This window comes from Loxodonta africana, chromosome 9, assembly GCF_030014295.1.
Source record: "Loxodonta africana isolate mLoxAfr1 chromosome 9, mLoxAfr1.hap2, whole genome shotgun sequence".
Taxonomy (NCBI): domain Eukaryota; kingdom Metazoa; phylum Chordata; class Mammalia; order Proboscidea; family Elephantidae; genus Loxodonta; species Loxodonta africana.
This window is the reverse complement of record NC_087350.1, coordinates 41,363,730-41,383,358: the sequence shown is the minus strand read 5'-3', so window position 1 is coordinate 41,383,358 and position 19,629 is coordinate 41,363,730. Positions and strand designations below refer to the sequence as shown.

The window sequence follows — 19,629 nt, the reverse complement described above, 5'->3', positions numbered from 1 at the left end:
TTGTTAGCCGTATTCTGGAAATCTTAACCAGTGATATACCAAACCAAAACCAAACCCATTACTGTTGAGTCAATTCCTACTCATAGTGACCCTATAGGACTGAGTAGAACTGCCCCATAGGGTTTCCAAGGAGTGCCTGGTGGATTCGAATTGCTGACCTTTGGGGTTAGCAGCTGTAGCTCTTAACCACTACGCCACATAGTACGCATGAAATATAAATATGAGATTTGAGTACTGAAAAGGAGAAGAGTCATCTTTATATTCAGATGGTATGATGATCTACTTAGGAAACTTTTTCAGTTTTCAAGAACTGAAAAGTGATTAGGATGAATAAACCCATATAGTGAAGTGATTGAATACAAAATACATATATCAAAGACAATGGCCAATCGTTTTCCTTCCTATCAGTACTGTTCAATTAATAAACTATAAAAGAAAAAATATGCAAATTACTACAGCAACACAAACTAAAATACTTTTATTAGGAAAATTTTACCAACATCAATAAAAGAAGGTGAGGTAGTTTTTCTCCAAAGATGACAGCCTACCCTGTTTTTTTAGGCCATTCCCCTGTCAAGAGGTGAATATTGCTCTGTCCCTTGAATCTCGGCTGTCAGGTGACTGGTTTGATCAGTAGAACATGGCAAAAGTGACTCTGTGCCAGTTCTAGGCCTAGCTTTTAAGAAGACTGGCTCTACCGCTCAGAGTGGTGAGCCACCATGTAAGAAATCCAGGCTGCTCTACTGGAGGGAAAGGCCATGGGGAAGAACACTGATGAGTTTGACTTGTGAGTGCAGCAGCCATCTTGGACATCCAGCCTAGCTGAGCCTGGACTCCAGCTGCCATCTAACTGCAACCACATGAGAGGCCCAAGAAGGAGATAATAGTAAATTATTGTTTGAAGCCACCAAGTTTTTTGTTTTTTAATATGCACTAAAATATAATTGAGACAGAAATTTCTAATAAAAGGGAATAACTACCATTGTAGGGGGATTGGAAACTAAAATTTAATTTTAAATTAAATTTATGGATTTAATATAATTGCAGTTGTATTAAATTTTAAATTTAATAGTGGATTTTGTTTTCTATCAGAATTCTAAGATTTTAAGAATTATTTGAAAGAATTAGCAGATGAGAATAATCAAAAGTTTTTGAAAATGTGGCATAGCCAATTTAGAGAAGTAAAAAATTTATGACTACCTTTTTTATTACATTCTTATTTTTGTTTCTTATTTGATAAAGAATATACTCAGTTCATAAAGAACTCATACAAATTGGCAAGAAAAATGTTAGCAACCCAATAGAGAAATGAACAGAGGACATACATAGAGAATTTACATAGTAGGAAATATAATTAACTAGTTAATTTACAACTTACAAATAATAAAAGATGTGAGTTAAAGTAATAAGATATTCCTTTGCTAATAAAATTTGGCAATATTAAAAAAATAATATTCAGTGTGGGGCATGGGGGTGGGGTGAGATGGACAATTCATCTTTTGCCAGGAAGATTGTAAATTGTTATAATTTTTCTGGAAAGGAATTTGGCAGTATGTTTGAAAATACTTTGTTGTTGTTGTTAGATGTAATCGACTCAGAGTGATCCCCTGTGACAGAGTAGAACTTCACCATAGGGTGTTGTAGGCTGTAATTTATATCGTAGCAGATCACCAGGTCTTTCTCCCATGGAGCTACTGGGTGGGTTCGAACCATGACCTTTTGGTTAACAGCCAAGTACTTAACCTTCTTGCCACGAGAGCTCCTTATGAAGATACTTAGCTTTGTCCATACTCTGACTCCGTAATTCTCTTTCTAGGAAATTTCCCCAAAGAAAAATAATTCAAACTGGGGATAAAATTTATATGTGAATATACTCATTACTGAATTGTTTATACTGATGAAATGTAGAAAGTACCTAAATATTTCCTATTAGGAGAAGTGTCAGTTATAATCATAGGATGAGATATTATGCAGACTTTAAAATATCCATAGACAGTTTTTAGTGTCTTGGTAAATATTCATTTAAGGTTAAGAAGAACATTAAGATACAAAATTGCATGTATATTTTATCTAAACTATGTAAAACTATAGAGAAAATTAAAAAATGAAGAAACTGTCAAAATACTAGTAAATTTAGCACTTAATGGTGGAATGCTAGGTGATTTTCTTCATCTTTACACTTTAGAATTTTGCAATGCAGCAAGCATGATTGTTTATAATCACAAAAACCACAGGGGAACAGCTACATTATTTAAAAATGCATTTCAGGCCCATTTCCTTAGCTACATGGGGTTGGGCTCTATCTCTAAGCAAAAGGAAGTTGTAAGATGCATAATTAAAAACACAAAATTCAAAGAACTAATTTCCCCATAGGCATAAATATAAAGAATGTGGGTGTATTCTCAGGGCACATGAATCTTTAGCTATTGTGGTGTATGCTTGTGCTTTTGTGGAGTTTTTAAATTTTTAAGCCTTATTTCTAATACTTCTTCCGTTGCTTGTTTGTACATTAAAAGCACAGCACACCATGACAGTTGTTTGGCTTTATTTGCAAAGCTTTCTTCATCCACTCCCAATTTCCGTGCCAAAGTAATTGATTTTGAGGCATGTTTTCAGCACTACATCTAGAACTCCCATTTAATAAATCCTTGCATTACATTGTTATAGGATACAAAAAGTATTTTAAGTTATCATCACAGTGGATGTTTAAATAACAGCAGAATAATAACTGAACTCTGACGTGAGAAGTTACCACGTCCATAAACAAGTGTATGATTCCTGAAATAGTGACAAAGGCAGGCAGATATTTGTTTATTTGCTGGAGACTAAAACCATGTGGCCTTAGCATAAACACAGTTCACCATTCACTCAGCTGACCGCCTTTGCAATTATACAATTCTTGATGAAATTTAAAAATATTTGGATTCATATTCTTTCAGTCTTTGTATACAAATTGAGACTTTATTTTTACATTATGGTATTTTATGTTTGCTTAATTCAAATTTGCTTAACGTGGGACAGCATTATATATAGGAAGTCTAGAGGGAATGTGGTTCTCACACCATAGATCTAGCCATAGGTAAGAAAATACGGAGTATTAGGAAGCTATAAAGTCATTTCTAAGGAGAGAAATGGAAAAGAATTGCAAACTGCTGCTTCTTCAGAAATCCACCTTAAGCGGAGCGCTTATTATGGTTCATTCCAATTTCAATTAAAGATACTCTCTCTGAGAAGCTTCCTTACCATTGTTCCAAAGTTGCAGAGAAGGTACATTAGAGGATTGGTCCAAGGCTGGCAGGCTGTAGAGTACGTGAGCCTTTAGGACAAGAACAGTGAACTGAGGAAGATTGTAGAGACTTGACTGAGCACGCTCAGGATGAGTAAGGAAAACAATTAGATGAGGCAGGGCCTAGTAAACTCAGGAAGGTGAAGGGCCAAGGGAATGAATATGGTGATGAAAACAGAAGAACAAACATGGCAGCAGTGAGGGAATGGGAAAGCTAAAAAAATAGGACTGAAATCATCAAAGGGGTGTGTCATGGATTGAATTGTGTCCCCCCAAATATGTGTCAACTTAGTTAGGCCATGATTCCCAGTATTGTGTGGTTGTCCTCCATTTTGTGATTGTAATTTTATGTTAAGAGGATTAGGGTGGGATTGTAATACCCTTAGGCAGGTCACATCCCTGATCCAATGTAAAGGGAGTTTCCCTGGGGTGCGGCCTGTACCACCTTTTATCCATCAAGAGATAAAAGGAAAGGGAAGTGAGCAGAGAAGGGGGAGCTCATACCACCAAGGAAGCATTGCCAGGAGCAGAGCACATCTTTTGGACCTGGGGTCCCTGCACGGAGAAGCTCCTAGTCTGGGGGAAGATTGATTAGAAGGCCTACAGAGAGAGAAAGCCTTCCCCTGGAGCTGATGCCCTGAATTTGGACTTTTAGCGTATTTTACTGTGAAGAAATAAATTTTTCTTTGTTAAAGCCATCCACTTGTGGTATTTCTATTATAGCAGCACTAGATGACTAAGACAGGGTATATCGGAGTTCATTATTTCAGAGTGAGAACAATTCTGGGGAATGACAGAGTCTAGAATGTGGCCATGGGAGTGAGTGACTAGGGTGGAACCCAAGTCATTGACTTGAGAAGGTGAAGGAAAGCTAAGCCAAAATGTAGGCTAGATCCTAAATATGGGTTTTGGAAATAAACCAGCCAGATGGTAGGCAGAAGGATGGGGCCAAGGACTGTATGTCAGATGACCAACCCCTCAGAGAACTTAGGGGAGTGCTTTGGAGGTTGATGACTCCTACCAGCCATGGAACTGCCGGTTGGGTGAATTTCATTTGTCAGAATCAAGCGTTAAGTGCCACTTTGTTTCCCTAAATAGAGCTGTGTATTAAATTATCTTTCCAGGCATATGAGTATTTCTAAACCAAAAAGTGTTCTATATCCTAGTTCATTCAAGGGTAGAAAGCTGAGGAAGTTTTTAATAGGGAAGTATGCTTTAAAGGTGGCGTGCATTCCAAATCGACCATAAGAAGTCCGTGTTACGTTTCGTAGTAGGTAAGAAAAGATGCTGCATCTGTTTAGCAGTGATTTCCAACAATGGCAGCATTGTCTTGACCTAGCTTTGGGACTTTATGTGCTGGTACGGCCGTAAAAAAACCAGACCAAATCCTTTGCTGTCGAGCGTATCCCACTCATGGTGACCCCATGTGTGACAAGGTAGAACTGAGCTCCACAGGATTTTCTTGGCTATACTCCTTATGGAAGCAGATCACTACGACTTTCTTCCACAGTGCCTTTTGGTTAGCAGCTGAGTGCAAACTGTTTGCGCCACCCAGGGAGCTGGTATGGCTATTTGTTGTTGTCAGTTGCCCAGGCAGTTGTTAAACAGCGTTACTTTCATGGCAGTTGGAAATTAGTTATAACCTTGAGAGCCCCCATCACCAGAGCAGTCCCAGCCCCTCCCCTGTAATCCCCGGACCCAGGGCCACATTATGACTTTTGAAGGCCCTAAGTACTGAGAAGAAGGATTGACGCGTTTGAACAGTGGTGTTGGTGAAGAATATTGACTATACCGTGGACTGCCAGAAGAACCAACACATCAGTCCTGGAAGAGATCAACCAGAATGTTTCTTAGAAGTGAGGATGGTAAGACTTCAACCAGCTTATTTTGGACACATCATCAGGAAAGACCAGTCGGTAGAAAAGAACATAATGACTCTTAAAATAGAGGATAGGTGAAAATTAGGGAAACCTTCAATGAGATGGATTGACAAAATAGCAGCAGCAATGGACTCAAACGTCACAATGATTGTGAAGATAACACAAGACTGAGGAATGTTTTGTTCCACTGTGCGTGGAGTCTCTGTGAGTTGGGGGCCAACTCCATGGCAACTAACAAGCATGTATGTTCTACCTTCCATTAAAAAAATATTAAAAAATAAAAATTACAAATGCGTTGCTATATTATATTCCTTTTTTTTTAAGTCTGATTTTAACAAAAATTGAAATTTATTTTTGGCCCCTAAAATTAGTATTGAGTCCCCAGGCACTATGCTTCCTGTGCATAATGGCTAAGTCAGCCTGGACCTCCTGCAAGTTCCACACTTGGCTGAGCTGGGGCCTTTAGGGCTTAAAAGCCTGGCCGGCTGGTGCTGTATTGACCAATAAATACGTGAGTATCATCCCAGACCAAAACACGTCTTGACCAGGAGTCAGAGGTGGGGGTTGAGGCAGCACCTTTAGGAGCCATTTTATTATTTAATTAGCCTCATTTACATAAAAGAAACTCCCAAAAGACTGGAATTGCCTTTAGTTTTCTGCTTCCTAGAAAGGATGCCTACCACTGTTCTTGAGAGGAAGACAAGGGAAAAAATGATGGCTGAAAAACCCAGAGTGGGGCAGAAAATGGATCCACAAGAGGGCATCTGAAGAAGGCATCACTCCTCTGGACTAAATTAGCTTTGATTCTCAGCTCTTTTAAAAGCCCTCTCTGCATCTTTGCTGCATTATCTTCAACATTTTAATTCTATTACAGACAGTTCTTTTTTTTCCTTTCCTTCCTTCCATTGCTTGCTTGCTTCCATCTATCCTTCCTCTCTCTCTCTCCCTCCATCCATCTCTCTTTCTCTCTCTCTTTTCTGTTTAAAAAAGTACTAATAATAGTGCTAATAGCTGGGCAACATAATTCTGTCCGCATGGAATCATCATGTATAAGTCTTATAGTCTAGAATAAGGTATGCCTTTGCCTAACTTTTACCCCGATAATTAAGGTTGAAATTTAGCTAGGGAAATGTTCCAGACTTCCTAATGTGTCTTCTTATTTTCATTTTAGCCCTACTTTTCTTTGTGCTGCATCTGAATATATCAACTATTTAGTTTTCTCTTTTTTGTCCTATTAATATTCTGACGCAATATCCACCAGCAAAAGAATAATGGCCATTTGTTGAATATACTTGTTTATCTTTTAGGTACTATTGACTGAAATGGAATGAGAGTTTTAGATTCTTCTGCAAATGAGGTTGTGGTAGGGAGTGCAGTTAGAGAAGAGGGAGGGGGCCAGGTGGTTGTACCAATGTCTTTTGATCCATGCAAGGGTGTTCCATGATGCTGCTGCTAGTCAACCTCTGTAACAACCTTCTATTACTTAGGTTCAGAAGATGGTAGCCTTCCTAACTTAAATTTCCTGACACAATAGCAGCAGCAATGGACTCAAAGATTCTATTTGATTTGATTTTATAAGACCTCAACGTGTGTTGATAGATGTGTGCTGAACTTATATGTATACATGTAGGCATGTTTTTGTAGCTTGATATGTAAACAGTTCTAGCTTCTGAGTCTCATGTAATTTTGTTGGCGCTAAGGACCACATTTCCCAGGTCCCAGTTCCAACCTCAGGATCTGTTGGTAATTGCTCATATAGCTCCACAGGGCTTCCCAAGCTTCCCCAGTAGATTGGGATACAGTAAGATTTGCTTATTGAGTGGAATATGCAGTTGCTGGTAGGTGAGTAGAAGGAAGGAGGGAGGGAAGAAGGAAGGAAAAAAGGGAGGGAAAGAAGAAGAAAGTAACATTGATTGAATGTTAGCCATGTTTACCTAAGGCACTGGCTTAGTTATCATATATCCATTAGTTCACTGGGGAAACTACCACTATTAGTATAATCTTACATTGAGGAACTCGTGTCCCATAAAGGTTAAATATTTGCAATAACACAGCAAATAAGTGTCCAAAGGGAGCCCAGGCCTGACTCCAGATGCCATGTTTTTGAACACTTTGTACAAACGTGACTCAACAATTACACACTCAGCCTATGTAGGCCTTGGCCTCCTGATCTTCAGAATTAGTGGGTTGTACAGAATGATCTATAAGAGCTCTTTGGCTCTCAAATTCTACTCAGTTTGATCTGATTTGATTTGGCTCTATCTCACTGATCCTGTTGTATCCCAATAGTTATTTATTTATGACCAAGTAATCTTTTTGATTACTTGGCAGACATTTAATTCAAGTCTACTTGAAAATTAGGAAATAAATATTTTAATTCCTTGTTCATCTTCTGTATCACCAACAGCTGAGAAATCGTGGACTCTCAATTCCAGAAAACTCAGATTCAGTGTTCTTTAGCATTGTCTGATTTTAGTAGAAAGATACTTTCTTTCTTTTGAAACTTTGCCTTCATATTATACTGACTTCTGAAGCCAAGTCACCATGATTTACCTTTTAGTTCTAGGTCAGGTCATAAAACTTAGTTCCCCTTTAGTGAATCTGGGATTGTGAGATATTTTATTTTCTTCTTTTTGATTACCTTTAATTTCTACATTTTCTACAGTGAAAATAAATGACTTTTTATAAAGAGAGGAGAAAAAAAAGACAAGTTTTTAAAATAAAAAACCTTAGGCCTCAAATTTATGCATACTCCATTAGCTTACACTGTTATAAACATGAAACCAAACCTATTGCTGTCGAGTTGATTCCAACTCATAGTGACCCTATAGGACAGAGTAGAACTGTCCCATAGGGTTTGCAAGACTAATCTTTACGGAAGCAGACTGCCACATCTTTCTCCCATGGACTGGCTGATGGGTTCGAACCTCCAACCTTTCGGTTAGCAGCCAAGTGCTTAACTGCTGTGCTACCAGGGCCCCTATTACAAATATAACACAGTGGAAACACCCTCATATAATGTAGACTGAAGAATTAAAAAAAAAAAAATTGTGTTTTATACAACTGAAAGGATATAACCAATTAAAATTTGTGCATTAGAAAGAAAAAATGTGTCAATAATATTTAATGCTGTATTACACATTTTTTGATACTTGCCATTACTAAGGTTTGTGTGATATTAATCTTTAAAAGTCAGCTTATTTTCTGAAGTGTTTGTTCATATAGATTTCCATATTTTTCTTTGAGATGAAACCTTACTAAGTTGACGGGATTCAGCAATGATATAGGTATTTATGTTCATACCCACGGTCTAAATATCCTTGCAATTCTCATGACTTTTTTCTTTTATTAAATACCTGTGTTTGTCAGAAGTACTTTTCTTCTGTTAAATTTTATTGAATAAAAAGTGGGTAGTAAATGTTTCTTAAATACTTAAAAAAAAATCAAACTAGTTACAGATTGCCTTTTAGTTTTCTGCATTTGCCAATATGCCAATTACTCTTATGTTTTTAATGTAATCACTGGGAGAAAAAATATTATGAATGAGGGGCATCCATCTGAGACTTCTGTCCCCCAGTGATCTGTCTGGTTGACAAGGCAGATCTGGCTGTCGGGAAATACTGTTCTCCCCTAACACCATTCTGCATGTATTGTTGCCACAGCTGTGTGTATAGAAGGCAACCTTATTAGACAGAAGGAGGCAGGGCTTCAGTCAAGTACATCCATCCAGTCAAGTGGTAAAGACTTTTAGATATGATGTACACTAAAAATAATGAAAGAAATATCACAAGCAATCTACTTTTATATCTGCTTTCATTCCATCCAATGTGACATTCACATAAATAAGCTTGCTGGCTCACATACGTTTTTAAGGGTAAATGGAGTACTTAAAATGAATGTACTTACAGGCGTGCTAGGGAACAATGGTCTTTGCTGTACTAATGCCAGGTGGCTAATAGCTGTCTTTAATGGTGGACACAAGGTTAGTCCTCAGTGACTGATTTGGCCAGGAAACAACCCATTGTGCATTTTTATGGATGATCTAGATAAAAGAATGGAAACTGTGTTTTCAAATTATCTTATAATATTAAATTAGGCAGAGTTACTGGTGTTCCAGAAGGCACGCCTAAAACTGTAAATGACCTTGAAAACTAAAACTACAAAAAAAAAAAAAAAAAGTCCCATGAAAAGGGATGAAATTGAACAAGAATAAGTATAACCGAGGACAGCCCCTCTTCCCCTTGAGGGAAAGAGGGAGACTGGGAAAACCTGGGTAAGGACAGGGACTATGGTTGACTAACAACCTGTTGCCGTCGAGTTGATTCTGACTCACAGTGATCGTGTAGGGCAGGGTAGAACTGCCGCACAGAGTTTCCAAGGAGCGCCTAGTGGATTTGAACTGCAGACCTTTTGGTTAGCAGCCGTAGCACTTAACCACTATGTTGACTAGGAAACAGCAATGTGATTTTATTCTGAAAAAAGGTTAAGGAGATAATGGTGCATACAGTAAGAATTTAGCACCCTAGGGGCAGAGGGGATGGGGTTGGTGGGGTGGTGGGTGGGTGGAACCTACCATTTAAAGACACGTTGTGGGTTTTTTTGATACATTTTATTGATCTACCTGGTAAAACCACGTTCTGTTTGTCCTTCACAATGAGGGAAAGTTGACTGGGGACCACTAAGTAAGACAGCCCTCCTTTAACATCTTGTTTTTCATGATATCTTAAAGAAAAAGAAAGCGACGAAAGTGAAAGAGAAGAAAAGGAAGAAAAAAGCTTTCTTACGGCGGACTTTCCCCAGAGGGATCCTCTTGCTGAACCTTTAGCAGTTGGATCGCTGCAAGGCTCATTTTGCCTCTCAGAGTCCCTTCTCTGACACTCTTACCTCCCCACCTTTTATAGGCATGTTTTATTTGACTTCCTCAACCCTTCACTGAAACAGCACACTCAAAAATGATCAGACATTGGTTCTAAATATTGACGGTGCTTTCTCAGGGCTTGTTTTCTCTGATGTTTTCTTTAGAAGTTAGCAGTTGTTTACCACTGCATTCTCCTACCTCCGTCTCTCTTCAGACTCTATGGCATTGCAACATTCTCTCCCTACCTCTCCTTCACTGTCTTCCTGGATTCTTTATGGCCCCAACCATGGGCATCCTCAATTTTGGGCCGTAGAACCCTGCTCCTCATATTTTACACAATCTCAAAGAATTAACTTACTCCCATGGCTCTGCACCAGCCATCACTTTTTGGGAGGTAACTTTTTATAGAATACCAACCTCATAGAAAATTTGCAAGAATAGCACAAGGAACTCCCATATAATCTTTACCCAGAGTCATATTGTTTATATTTTGTCCTACTTTATCATACACACACACACCATTTTGTCCTTTTTTATCACACACACACACTCACATTCAGACATGTCCACTTTTTTTCCTGAACCATTTGGAAGTAGATTGGAGACATTGTGCCTTTTACCCCTATATTGTCCAATATGTATTTCCTAAGAACAAGGACACATAACCATGGTATAGTTTTCAACCTCAGGAAAGTTGATACATAATCCACAATCCACATTCAAATATCATCCAGGGTCCTAATAGTGTTCTTTTTAGCAATCTTTCCCCTGCCAACCATCCCTGTTGTACACAGGGCACTGACTTCTTTCCAGACCATCTGTCCCACCATGCTAATGAACATTTTATACTGATGTCATCTCAAATTTAAAATGTCCAAAATATGACTCACTGTTTTCCCTCTAAAACTAGTCCTCTTCCATCTCTATGTCTTCCTTATTCTTTTCAGTGGTGTCACAACTCTTCCAGCATCCGGGTTTGAAGCTATTAATCATCTTTGGTTCTTTATCCCCAAACAAACCATTATCCCCAGTTGGCTGTAAAAGTCCTCTAAGTTCTTTCTGGTCTGGCTGTGCATAAGCTGTTACATGGTAATGTACACCTTGTCTACACCTCAGACAAACCCTTGCAGTTACCCTCATCTGATTGAAGTGTTCAGGAAAAGCTTGCAGTGGTTGATTGTTCCTATGTCAAGCAAAAGAACTTTGTCAAAACTCAGGGTCTGTGTAGTACAAGAATCATGGACTAGCGAACAACGGCACGTAGTGACTCAAGAATCTGTTTCTACGTGCAATTTCAAAACACTAAATGGTGAACAAACATTTAAATATTATGTTAAGGTATTGAAAATTTAGCAACAGTCTGCAACTCGGATATGCAGAGAAAATGTGTCTAACTGATAACTGGCTTTCTTCCTGAGCTCACAGCTAGTGCGAAAATACAGACTCTTCAATTTATTTAACGCTTGTTTGATTTCATAATTTAAGTATTCCCCATAACCCCAAACAAACCAAACCCATTGCTGTTGTCAAGTTAATTTCAGCCATAGGGTTTCCAAGGAGCAGCTGGTGGATTGGAACTGCTGACCTTCTGGCTAGTAGTTCTGCTCTTAATTGTGCCACCAAGGCTCTGAAATATCACAAGTCTTCCCAGATCCAAGAGGAGGCAACGTAGGCTCCATCTCTCGATAGGAAGAGTGTTAAAATCTCATTATTAGAGCATGTGGGATGGGAGCATGTGTTGCAACCATTTTTTGAAAATACAGTCTGCCACAGGCAGAAAAGCAGGGGATCGGAGAGGATTTCTGAGAAAGTGAGTTTTTCAGGATATGTTAAAGACTTTCTAAATATTCCCCATAGGAAGTCTTTAATATATCCTGAGAAAAGTTACTTCTCAGAGATCCTCTCTGATTTCCTGCTTTTCTGCCTGTGGCAGGTTATGTTTTCAAAAAACGGTGGCAACACGTGCTCTCATCCCACATGGTCTAACGAGAATCCGACACTCTTCCTATTGAGAGATGGAGATTTGTGACTGTGGTGGAAATGATATGACTTCTGAGGCTAACTGATAAAAAAGTAATACAGCTTCCTCCTCGTTCTCTTTCTTGGAACATCCTCCTGGATGCTCATTCTTGGAACCCAGTCACCACGTTATGAGGAAGCCCAAGCAGGCACATGAAGAGGCATGTGTAGTTCTTCCAGCCAACAGCCCCAGATGAAGTTCCAGCAGACAGCCAGCATCATCTGCCAGGTGTCTGAATGAGAGCACATTCAGATGATTCCACCATCCATCCAGCCTTTGAGTCATTCTCTGCTTTCCCAGCTGAGGCCCCAGACACTGTGGAGCAGAGAGAAGCCCTTTCTGTACCTTTTCTTCCTGACCCCAAAACTCTGGAAACATAATAAAATGGTTATTGTTTTACACTACTATATTTGGGGTGGTTTGTTATGCAGCAGTAGTAACTCCAAATCTCCCTAAGGTGGCGACCAAGTATATGCAGGGAGGGATGTCATTTAGCATCCTGGTGCCAGAGGGGAAAAGTAAGGTTTTAAGTGTTATGTTCTCTGTTCTGGTCTCTGGGGTGATATCCCTAGTCCACCTGGTTGCTATTTTCCCTGCTGGCATTAGTGGCTAAAGTCTGTGGATGGTGTAACTGGCAGTCTTTTTTCTCTTTCTCTTTGGACTTGGTTGGCTCCCGGATGCAGGCCCTGAATGTCTCAGCCTCACTTCCACTCCCAGAGGCACTGTAGACCTCATAGGAGCCTCCTGTGGCTCCTATCCTGCCCTAGCTCCAATGTGCGGCTTAGTGACCCTCCGTAGACTTTCAGCTACTTCAGGATCTTGTCTCTGCCTCAGAGTATCAAAAGTGGCTCAGGATTGATAAATCCCAGAGCCTTCCTTTTGCCTGAGCAAGCTGTTCCAGCAGCTTTGACATGGTTGTGCCTCAGGCAAATGAAAGGGCAGTCTAAGAGTTGATCTATTTCAAGAGATTTCAACATGGATGGATGGGGCAAGAGAACCTCTATGCCTTTCTGCCATTATTCTCATTTATCTAGTGTACTTTTCTCTCTTTAGGTCAAAGAGAGTCTGCCTGAATAAAGCTCAGAGATGAGAAACTCGGGGCACACGTTTGCTGTCTATGCTGTCCAGCTTCCCTTCTCCCATATTCTCTCCTTCTCACGATTCCCCAGATAGACAGGCTCTCCCCTACCCTCCTCTCCATTCCAACTCCTGGCTAAGACTTAATAGCAAACAGGGTATTTTCTCTACACATTTTGAAAACTACGATTTGACTCCTCCAGCCTTGGTCATTGATACTCTAAAGTCTTAAGACTATAGACTGAATTACAGGACTGTTGTCTTGCTGAAAAGTCCATTTTGCATATTAGAAGCTAAATATAACTTTGCTCTTTGGTTGCCATTTTTCTGAAAGAATTTTAATCTCCTCTTAGGCAAATGGTGGTTGCACTGAAAAGAGAAAACATACTAATAATTTTCAAATTATTTGACACTTGGTTTGAAAGTACAGAAAATTACTTGCTTGTCCAGGACTCCCACCATCTCAGCTTGGCCTTGGGTCTGAGCTGTGCTCAATATTAAGGCCCTTTGAAGTTCTTCTTGGGGCATCTGATTTTGTCCATTCTGCTTCATGCTTTTTATCTTGAATTTTTAAAAACATACTATCTCTTCTTCCTTGTAATAATCATACCCTCCATGTTCCCAACTCTTAACCACTGTTCCACCAGGGCTCCATGTTCCCAATAATTGGTTCTAATTTTTGAATTACCTGCTTTGTTCACCTATTCCATATTAAAAAAAAAAAAAAAATTTTTTTTTTTTTTTTGGCCACCTTCTAATTCCTGATTATATGCTTAGTCACAGATTTACTATTTGTCATGACTTTTTTGATATATGTGCCCTGTTTCCATGGTTCTGACTCATTTCCTTGTTCTGACTCTCAGTACCTCAGTGTTCCAATATTGCAGATTATTCAGGTACACATTAGTTAGGATGCTTTTAGTAGGCTGCACAAAACCCAGCTCAAATAGAATCAGACAAGACAAGCAATTTATTGGCTTACATTGAGAGAGGATTGATCCAGCATTGTCATCAAGGACCCGGTTTCTTCCTGACTTTTACAGTGTTGGCTTCATGCTAGATTTGTTGTAGAAGGGCTGCCAACAGCAACCTGGGGTAGATGCTTCCTAATGTATATCCAATTGTGAAAAAAAAGAGCTTCTTTCCTCCAAACCTTTGAACAAAAGGCCTGGACTTTGGACAAACTCAAGTCATACGCTCAACATTGAACTAATCATGTCATTGAGAATGGGGTGAGATTATGCTGATTGTATTAGGCCAATTATATTTCCCCCTAGAGGTGGGAGTGGGGTCAGTCCTACTATATTGGTTTCCTAGGGCTGCCGTAATTAAGTACCACAAACAGGGTGGCTTAAAACAACAGAAATTTCTTGTCTCACGCTTCTGAAGGCCAGAAGTCTGAAATCAAGGTGTTGGCAGAGTAGTGGTGTCACTGCAGGCTCTAGGAGAAGATCCTCCCTTGCCTCTCCCTAGCTTCTGGTGGTTTCTGGCAATCCTTGAAGTTCCTTGGCTTATAGATGTATTTACCTCCATCTTTACGTGGCTATCTTCTCCCCCGTGTCTATGTCTGTGCCTCTTCCCCTCTTTTATAAAAATCTCTTATATTGGATTAGGGGCCAACCTATTCCAGTAGGACCTCATGTTAATTTAACTGATAACATCTTCACAGATCCTATTTCTAAACAAGGTCACAATCACAGGTACGGGGGTGGTTAAGACTTCAACATCTCTTTTTAGGGGACATAATTCAATATGTAATACCTACCCAAATTAAACGGTTGCTATATAATGAGAAATGGGAGCAGTGGATTCGGGGTGAGCTGCAGGCAGCTCTTACATGAATTCTGCTCATGTACTCCCAACTCACTGCTCACTGACCTCATTTTGGCTACTTCAAGTCAGTTATAGTGGGAGTATTTAGACCATGGAAATTAGCAAATACTACAAATTAGGTTTTTTTGTTTTGTTTTTGAGAGATGGTTTACCAGTACAACAATGATGATGGGAGTTACTCAGCAATGTCCATTGCAAGTAGATCCCAGAATCCTGGTTCCACATTGTTCAGTGTGTTACGAGCCCTGCACAGTTTTGGTGTATTCTGCACTCTTACTTTAACCCAAGTTCCTGGTTTCAGATTCTGTATTTTTTCACTGTTTTATTATCTTTAATAACTAAGGAAATACATGCTCCTTGGAACAAGGTAAGTGATATATAGGTTTCTAAGCAAAGCTTGTCTCTTCCAATTCCATCCTCCAAACCTACCTGCATTAAAAGGCCAAAGTCTCTTAAGTAGTCTTCCTAATTTCAGAATTGCTCCCTCCCATCCATTCCTTGTTTTATAACAGCTTTATTGAGATATAATTCACATTCCATAAAACCCACACTTTTAAAGTGTATAATTCAGTGGTTTTTAGCATACTCACAGAGTTATGCCAGCATCACCACTATCTAATTTCAGAACATTCTTATCACCCCCAAAGAACCCTCATACCCCTTAGCAGTCATCCCCATTCTTCCCCTCCCCATCCCCTGGTAACCACAATCTACTTCCTGTTCCTGTGGTTTTGCCTATTCTGAACAATTCGTATAAATGGAATCATGCAATATATGGCCTTTTGTGTCTGACTTCTTTTACTTAGCATAATGTTTTCAGGGTCATCGAGGTATCAGTATTTCATTCCTTTTTATGAGTGAACAATATTCCATTATATAAATATGCCAGATTTTGTTTATCCATCCATCCATTGATGAACATTTGAGTTATCAAGATCTAATTCAAATCACAATTCTGGAATTCAGCCCTTTTTACCACCAGTCTTTAATACCTTCTGCTGCCAGAATTATTTTCTAAAACACCACATTTAATCTTGTCACTCACCTCAATATCCTCCTCACTGTCTGTGAGTTGCTGAAGGAATGGGTTGGTGTGGCATTCAAAGCCCTATTCGGTTTGACCATGGTGGCGAAGGAATGAGAAGATCTTGTCTCCTTCTGAGGGGGCCGTTTGGGCCAGTGGTCCTCAAATCTCATTTAACGGACCTCTATCTGCCCCAAAATTAGACAAAACAAGGAAACAGACCCCAGCAACAAAACGCAAAATCCTAAAGAGTAGTAACATGGATATTATGTAGGTTAGGGTTTTATTGTTAATACTTTTTTTCATCTCTTAATTATTAAGAGTTTAGTAAGGATCCTGGAGGGACAGTGGGTTTTGCAGTCTGGCAGACCTAATTAGAAATCCTGGCTTTGTCGCTTAACTATTGGCATTATTTAAATTCTCTCCTTCTGAGATCTTCAGCAAATTACTTCACATTTTCTTATCTATAAAGTGGGAGCAATAATTCCTACCTTAGAGCCCTGTAATAGCTTAAAAGATATAAACAGTCAAGTACTGTGCCCAGCCCATAACAGGCATTCAATTCATGGTAGGCATAGTAACGATTGTTACAGTTGAACATATGGTTAAACTCTTCGGTTGAAAATAAAGCCAATCTAAGATAAAAACTGTTTCGGTGTCCTTTCATTGTTTTATGTCTTTGGTGATTTAATTTCAATATTGTCCTAGTGCTTTAAAATTATTATCAATTTGAAGCAGAAATTAGATAATCAGTTCAAAGACTTTATGTTCCATGTCTATCATCACCTCTGGTGTAATCTGAAAGAATCGATATTTCCTTTGGAAAATGATCAATGGTAAAGTCTTGTTTTATAATAGAAGCTTTTATGAGGTAGCCTAAGGATAAACATCTTAAAGATTATATTGGGTTATACAGAGGTAAATTTCTCATAGGAATGAATCCTAGGGTTTGGCATTTAGTATTGTCCTGGGAAGCATGACTTTGGTAAAAAACCACCCAGTGTAGCAATTATTAAAGATACAACCCAAGATATTATTCTTTGGAAAGATTATAACTGATAGTAATAAAAAAGTTCAAATGGTAGTTAAATTGTAATTGTTTTTGTCTTATTTGGGTTGTCATAAAATTTAAATTATTCTTTATGCTATATGATTATGGCTTAGAAAAATTTTGCATGTATGATAACTTATCTTTTTAGTTTTGTAAATAAAAAAAATGAACTAGATTCTTTTTTCAGGATAAGAAATACTTATGAATGCAGTAGCCATGGTTTTCATTTGAGGCATTTGTTATATAGAGGGATTAAATTAATTAATTGTTTAAAAATTAAACTTTGACCATAATATTATTAAAGCTCAACTTTTGAAAATCACACCTTTTTTTTTTCATATTTCAGTCATTCAATATTATTTCTCTCTTTTTTTTTCCTCCATAGGGTTATCCCAGCAAAGATGATGATCATTCAATAGTGCACAGAAAATGCCATTCTCAGTTCACAGATCTAGATGGTTCCAAAAGATTTGGCATCAACCATTGGCATGACGAGAGTGGGATTTATGCTAATTCATATGTAAAACAAAAACTCTACCCATTAACTGGTGGTCCTATTGTCCCATTTTTAAAATAAAGTGTGGAATCAGATTCTGTTTCTAGTGAGGGAATAATGGATGTACCCGTTGGTAATTTTCTGTCCTAATAAATGCAATGAAAATGTTAGTATAGTAGGTCTACTCATCTAGGGGCCACCGGTGTCTGGAACACAGAGGGCACTCAGGGCTGCTGAAGGAGTTAGCATGAGGATGTCTGTCATAATCATATGCTGGTGTGAATGACTGCAGGGGTAATTTATGAAGAATGTAATCCATATTATCATATTGGCTTTGGTTAAAAAGACAGATAATTAGCATGTTTGTATTACTGAGGACTCCACTGGTAATCTTGGCAAATATGAGGAGTTGGCAAAATTGGTCCAAGAGATTTTTATGTCCTGTAGAGCAAGCTTGAGGAGCCCTGGTGGCACAGTGGTTAAGCACTTGACTGTTAACTGAAAGGTTGGTGATCCGAACTCATCTGGTGGTTCCATGGGAGAAAGACCTGGTGATCTGCTCCTGTAAAGATTACAGCCTAGGAAACCCCATGAGTCAGTTCAACTCTGTCTCATGGGGTCTCTATGAGTCAAAGTTGACTTGACGGGACTCAGGAATAGTAACAGAGCAAGCCTGAATTTTCCAGAACATCCATTGATTTGACTGAAATCCTCCTTTAAGTAAAATAATGTTTGCTTGTAAACCAGAGCACCCACCAGAACAAACACTGTTCATGTCCAAGAGATGGTGAAAGTTTAACAGTATAGCTCAACAGCTATGATATAAACAGCTCCTAAGACTGAGGACTGGAGGGATGGCTTGGAAGAGGAGCTGACAGGAAAAATATTTTGAAGAAATGCTGCACCCAAAATGAAGCAGTCTGCGTGCTGCTATTCTTCGGTTGACACTGTACAGATTTGGTTATCTAATGTGTAAGTGCCGTGTTTGCTATAAACTGAGAGAATAATGGTGCTGAATTGTATTTTGAGGAGTTGGAGCATATGATAAATATTATGTGATATAATTTGCCTTTTTGTGTTTGTTTCAAGTCCTCCTCACTGGATTTCTTTTCATAAAAAAGGTAATTGTTCTATAAGGGTTCTGAAGTTCATGGGGGATGGCTCATTTTATACCTACTCATGGTGCCTTCTGCTTTATGCGCTAGAGAAATATTTATGGGTAAGCGGCAGAATTTTGCCATTTTTCTGTAGCCCTCTGAATACAAACTCTTTACATTATTCTTACAAGTCATTTTCCTGTCACAGACTGTAGGTGAACAGCAGCTGTACCAACAAAGTAAAACAAAGAACAAAAGGCTGAAATAACGAACCAAAATAAAGTGTGGGAATGATATTCAAATTTGACTTCTCCGTGATGTACTTGTTTATAGCACCATGGATGCCCACCAATTAACTGTGGAAGTAGGTGCTATTTATAGATTAACGGGGCCGGGGGGTGGGGAGTAATGGCAGGTACCACTTCCCATTTCCCAAACCAAACTATAATTTGAAAATTCATATTCACTTTATGACAGTTTAATTCATATTAGCAATACTCAGCTCTTAGAAAATATAGATGTTGCTCCAATAGTGCAATTTGTAACAAAAGAAGGCCAGGTGGCCTGCCATCTGTGTGTACAGACAAAAACTTCGGTTTCTTAAAAAAAAAAAAAAAAAATCAAACCACACTGAGCATATATACATACATATATTTTTGAGAATTTCCTGGGGGATAAGTTATATCATAAAAAAAAAAAAATGACAATTTACTAATTTTATTTAAAATGCCCACTATATGCCCTGGCTCTCACACTTCTCTTGCCATCCTTCCATTCACTCAAACACTCACATTCCAACAAATATAGCTCTTTCCGCCTTCTCTATTTCCCTCTTTTTCTTCCTTTCTCTGTCTCACTCAAGGAAGCTCTGCCTACTACCATTCATTTGAGGCCCTGGAAAGCCAGCCTCCACCTTAGTGGACTTACCAAAGTGTTTTAAATCAAAAAGCGGTCTCTCTCTGGGAAAAATTCTCTCACCGCTTGCTAAGAAAACAAATTGCCTTCAT

General features: G+C 38.8%; 1 protein-coding gene across 2 annotated transcripts in view; it reads left to right on the top strand.

The window, feature by feature from the left end:
• Window positions 1–18,387, top strand: part of CFAP95 (cilia and flagella associated protein 95) — a 53,285-nt gene extending 34,898 nt beyond the window's left edge. For both annotated transcript variants that reach the window (XM_003407397.2, XM_064291233.1), the window contains one exon: window positions 17,415–18,387. In XM_003407397.2, coding sequence (XP_003407445.2) covers window positions 17,415–17,606 — 192 coding nt within the window. In that variant the 3' untranslated portion in view covers window positions 17,607–18,387. The remainder of the gene's footprint in view (window positions 1–17,414) is intronic.
• Window positions 18,388–19,629: the final 1,242 nt, after the last annotated feature.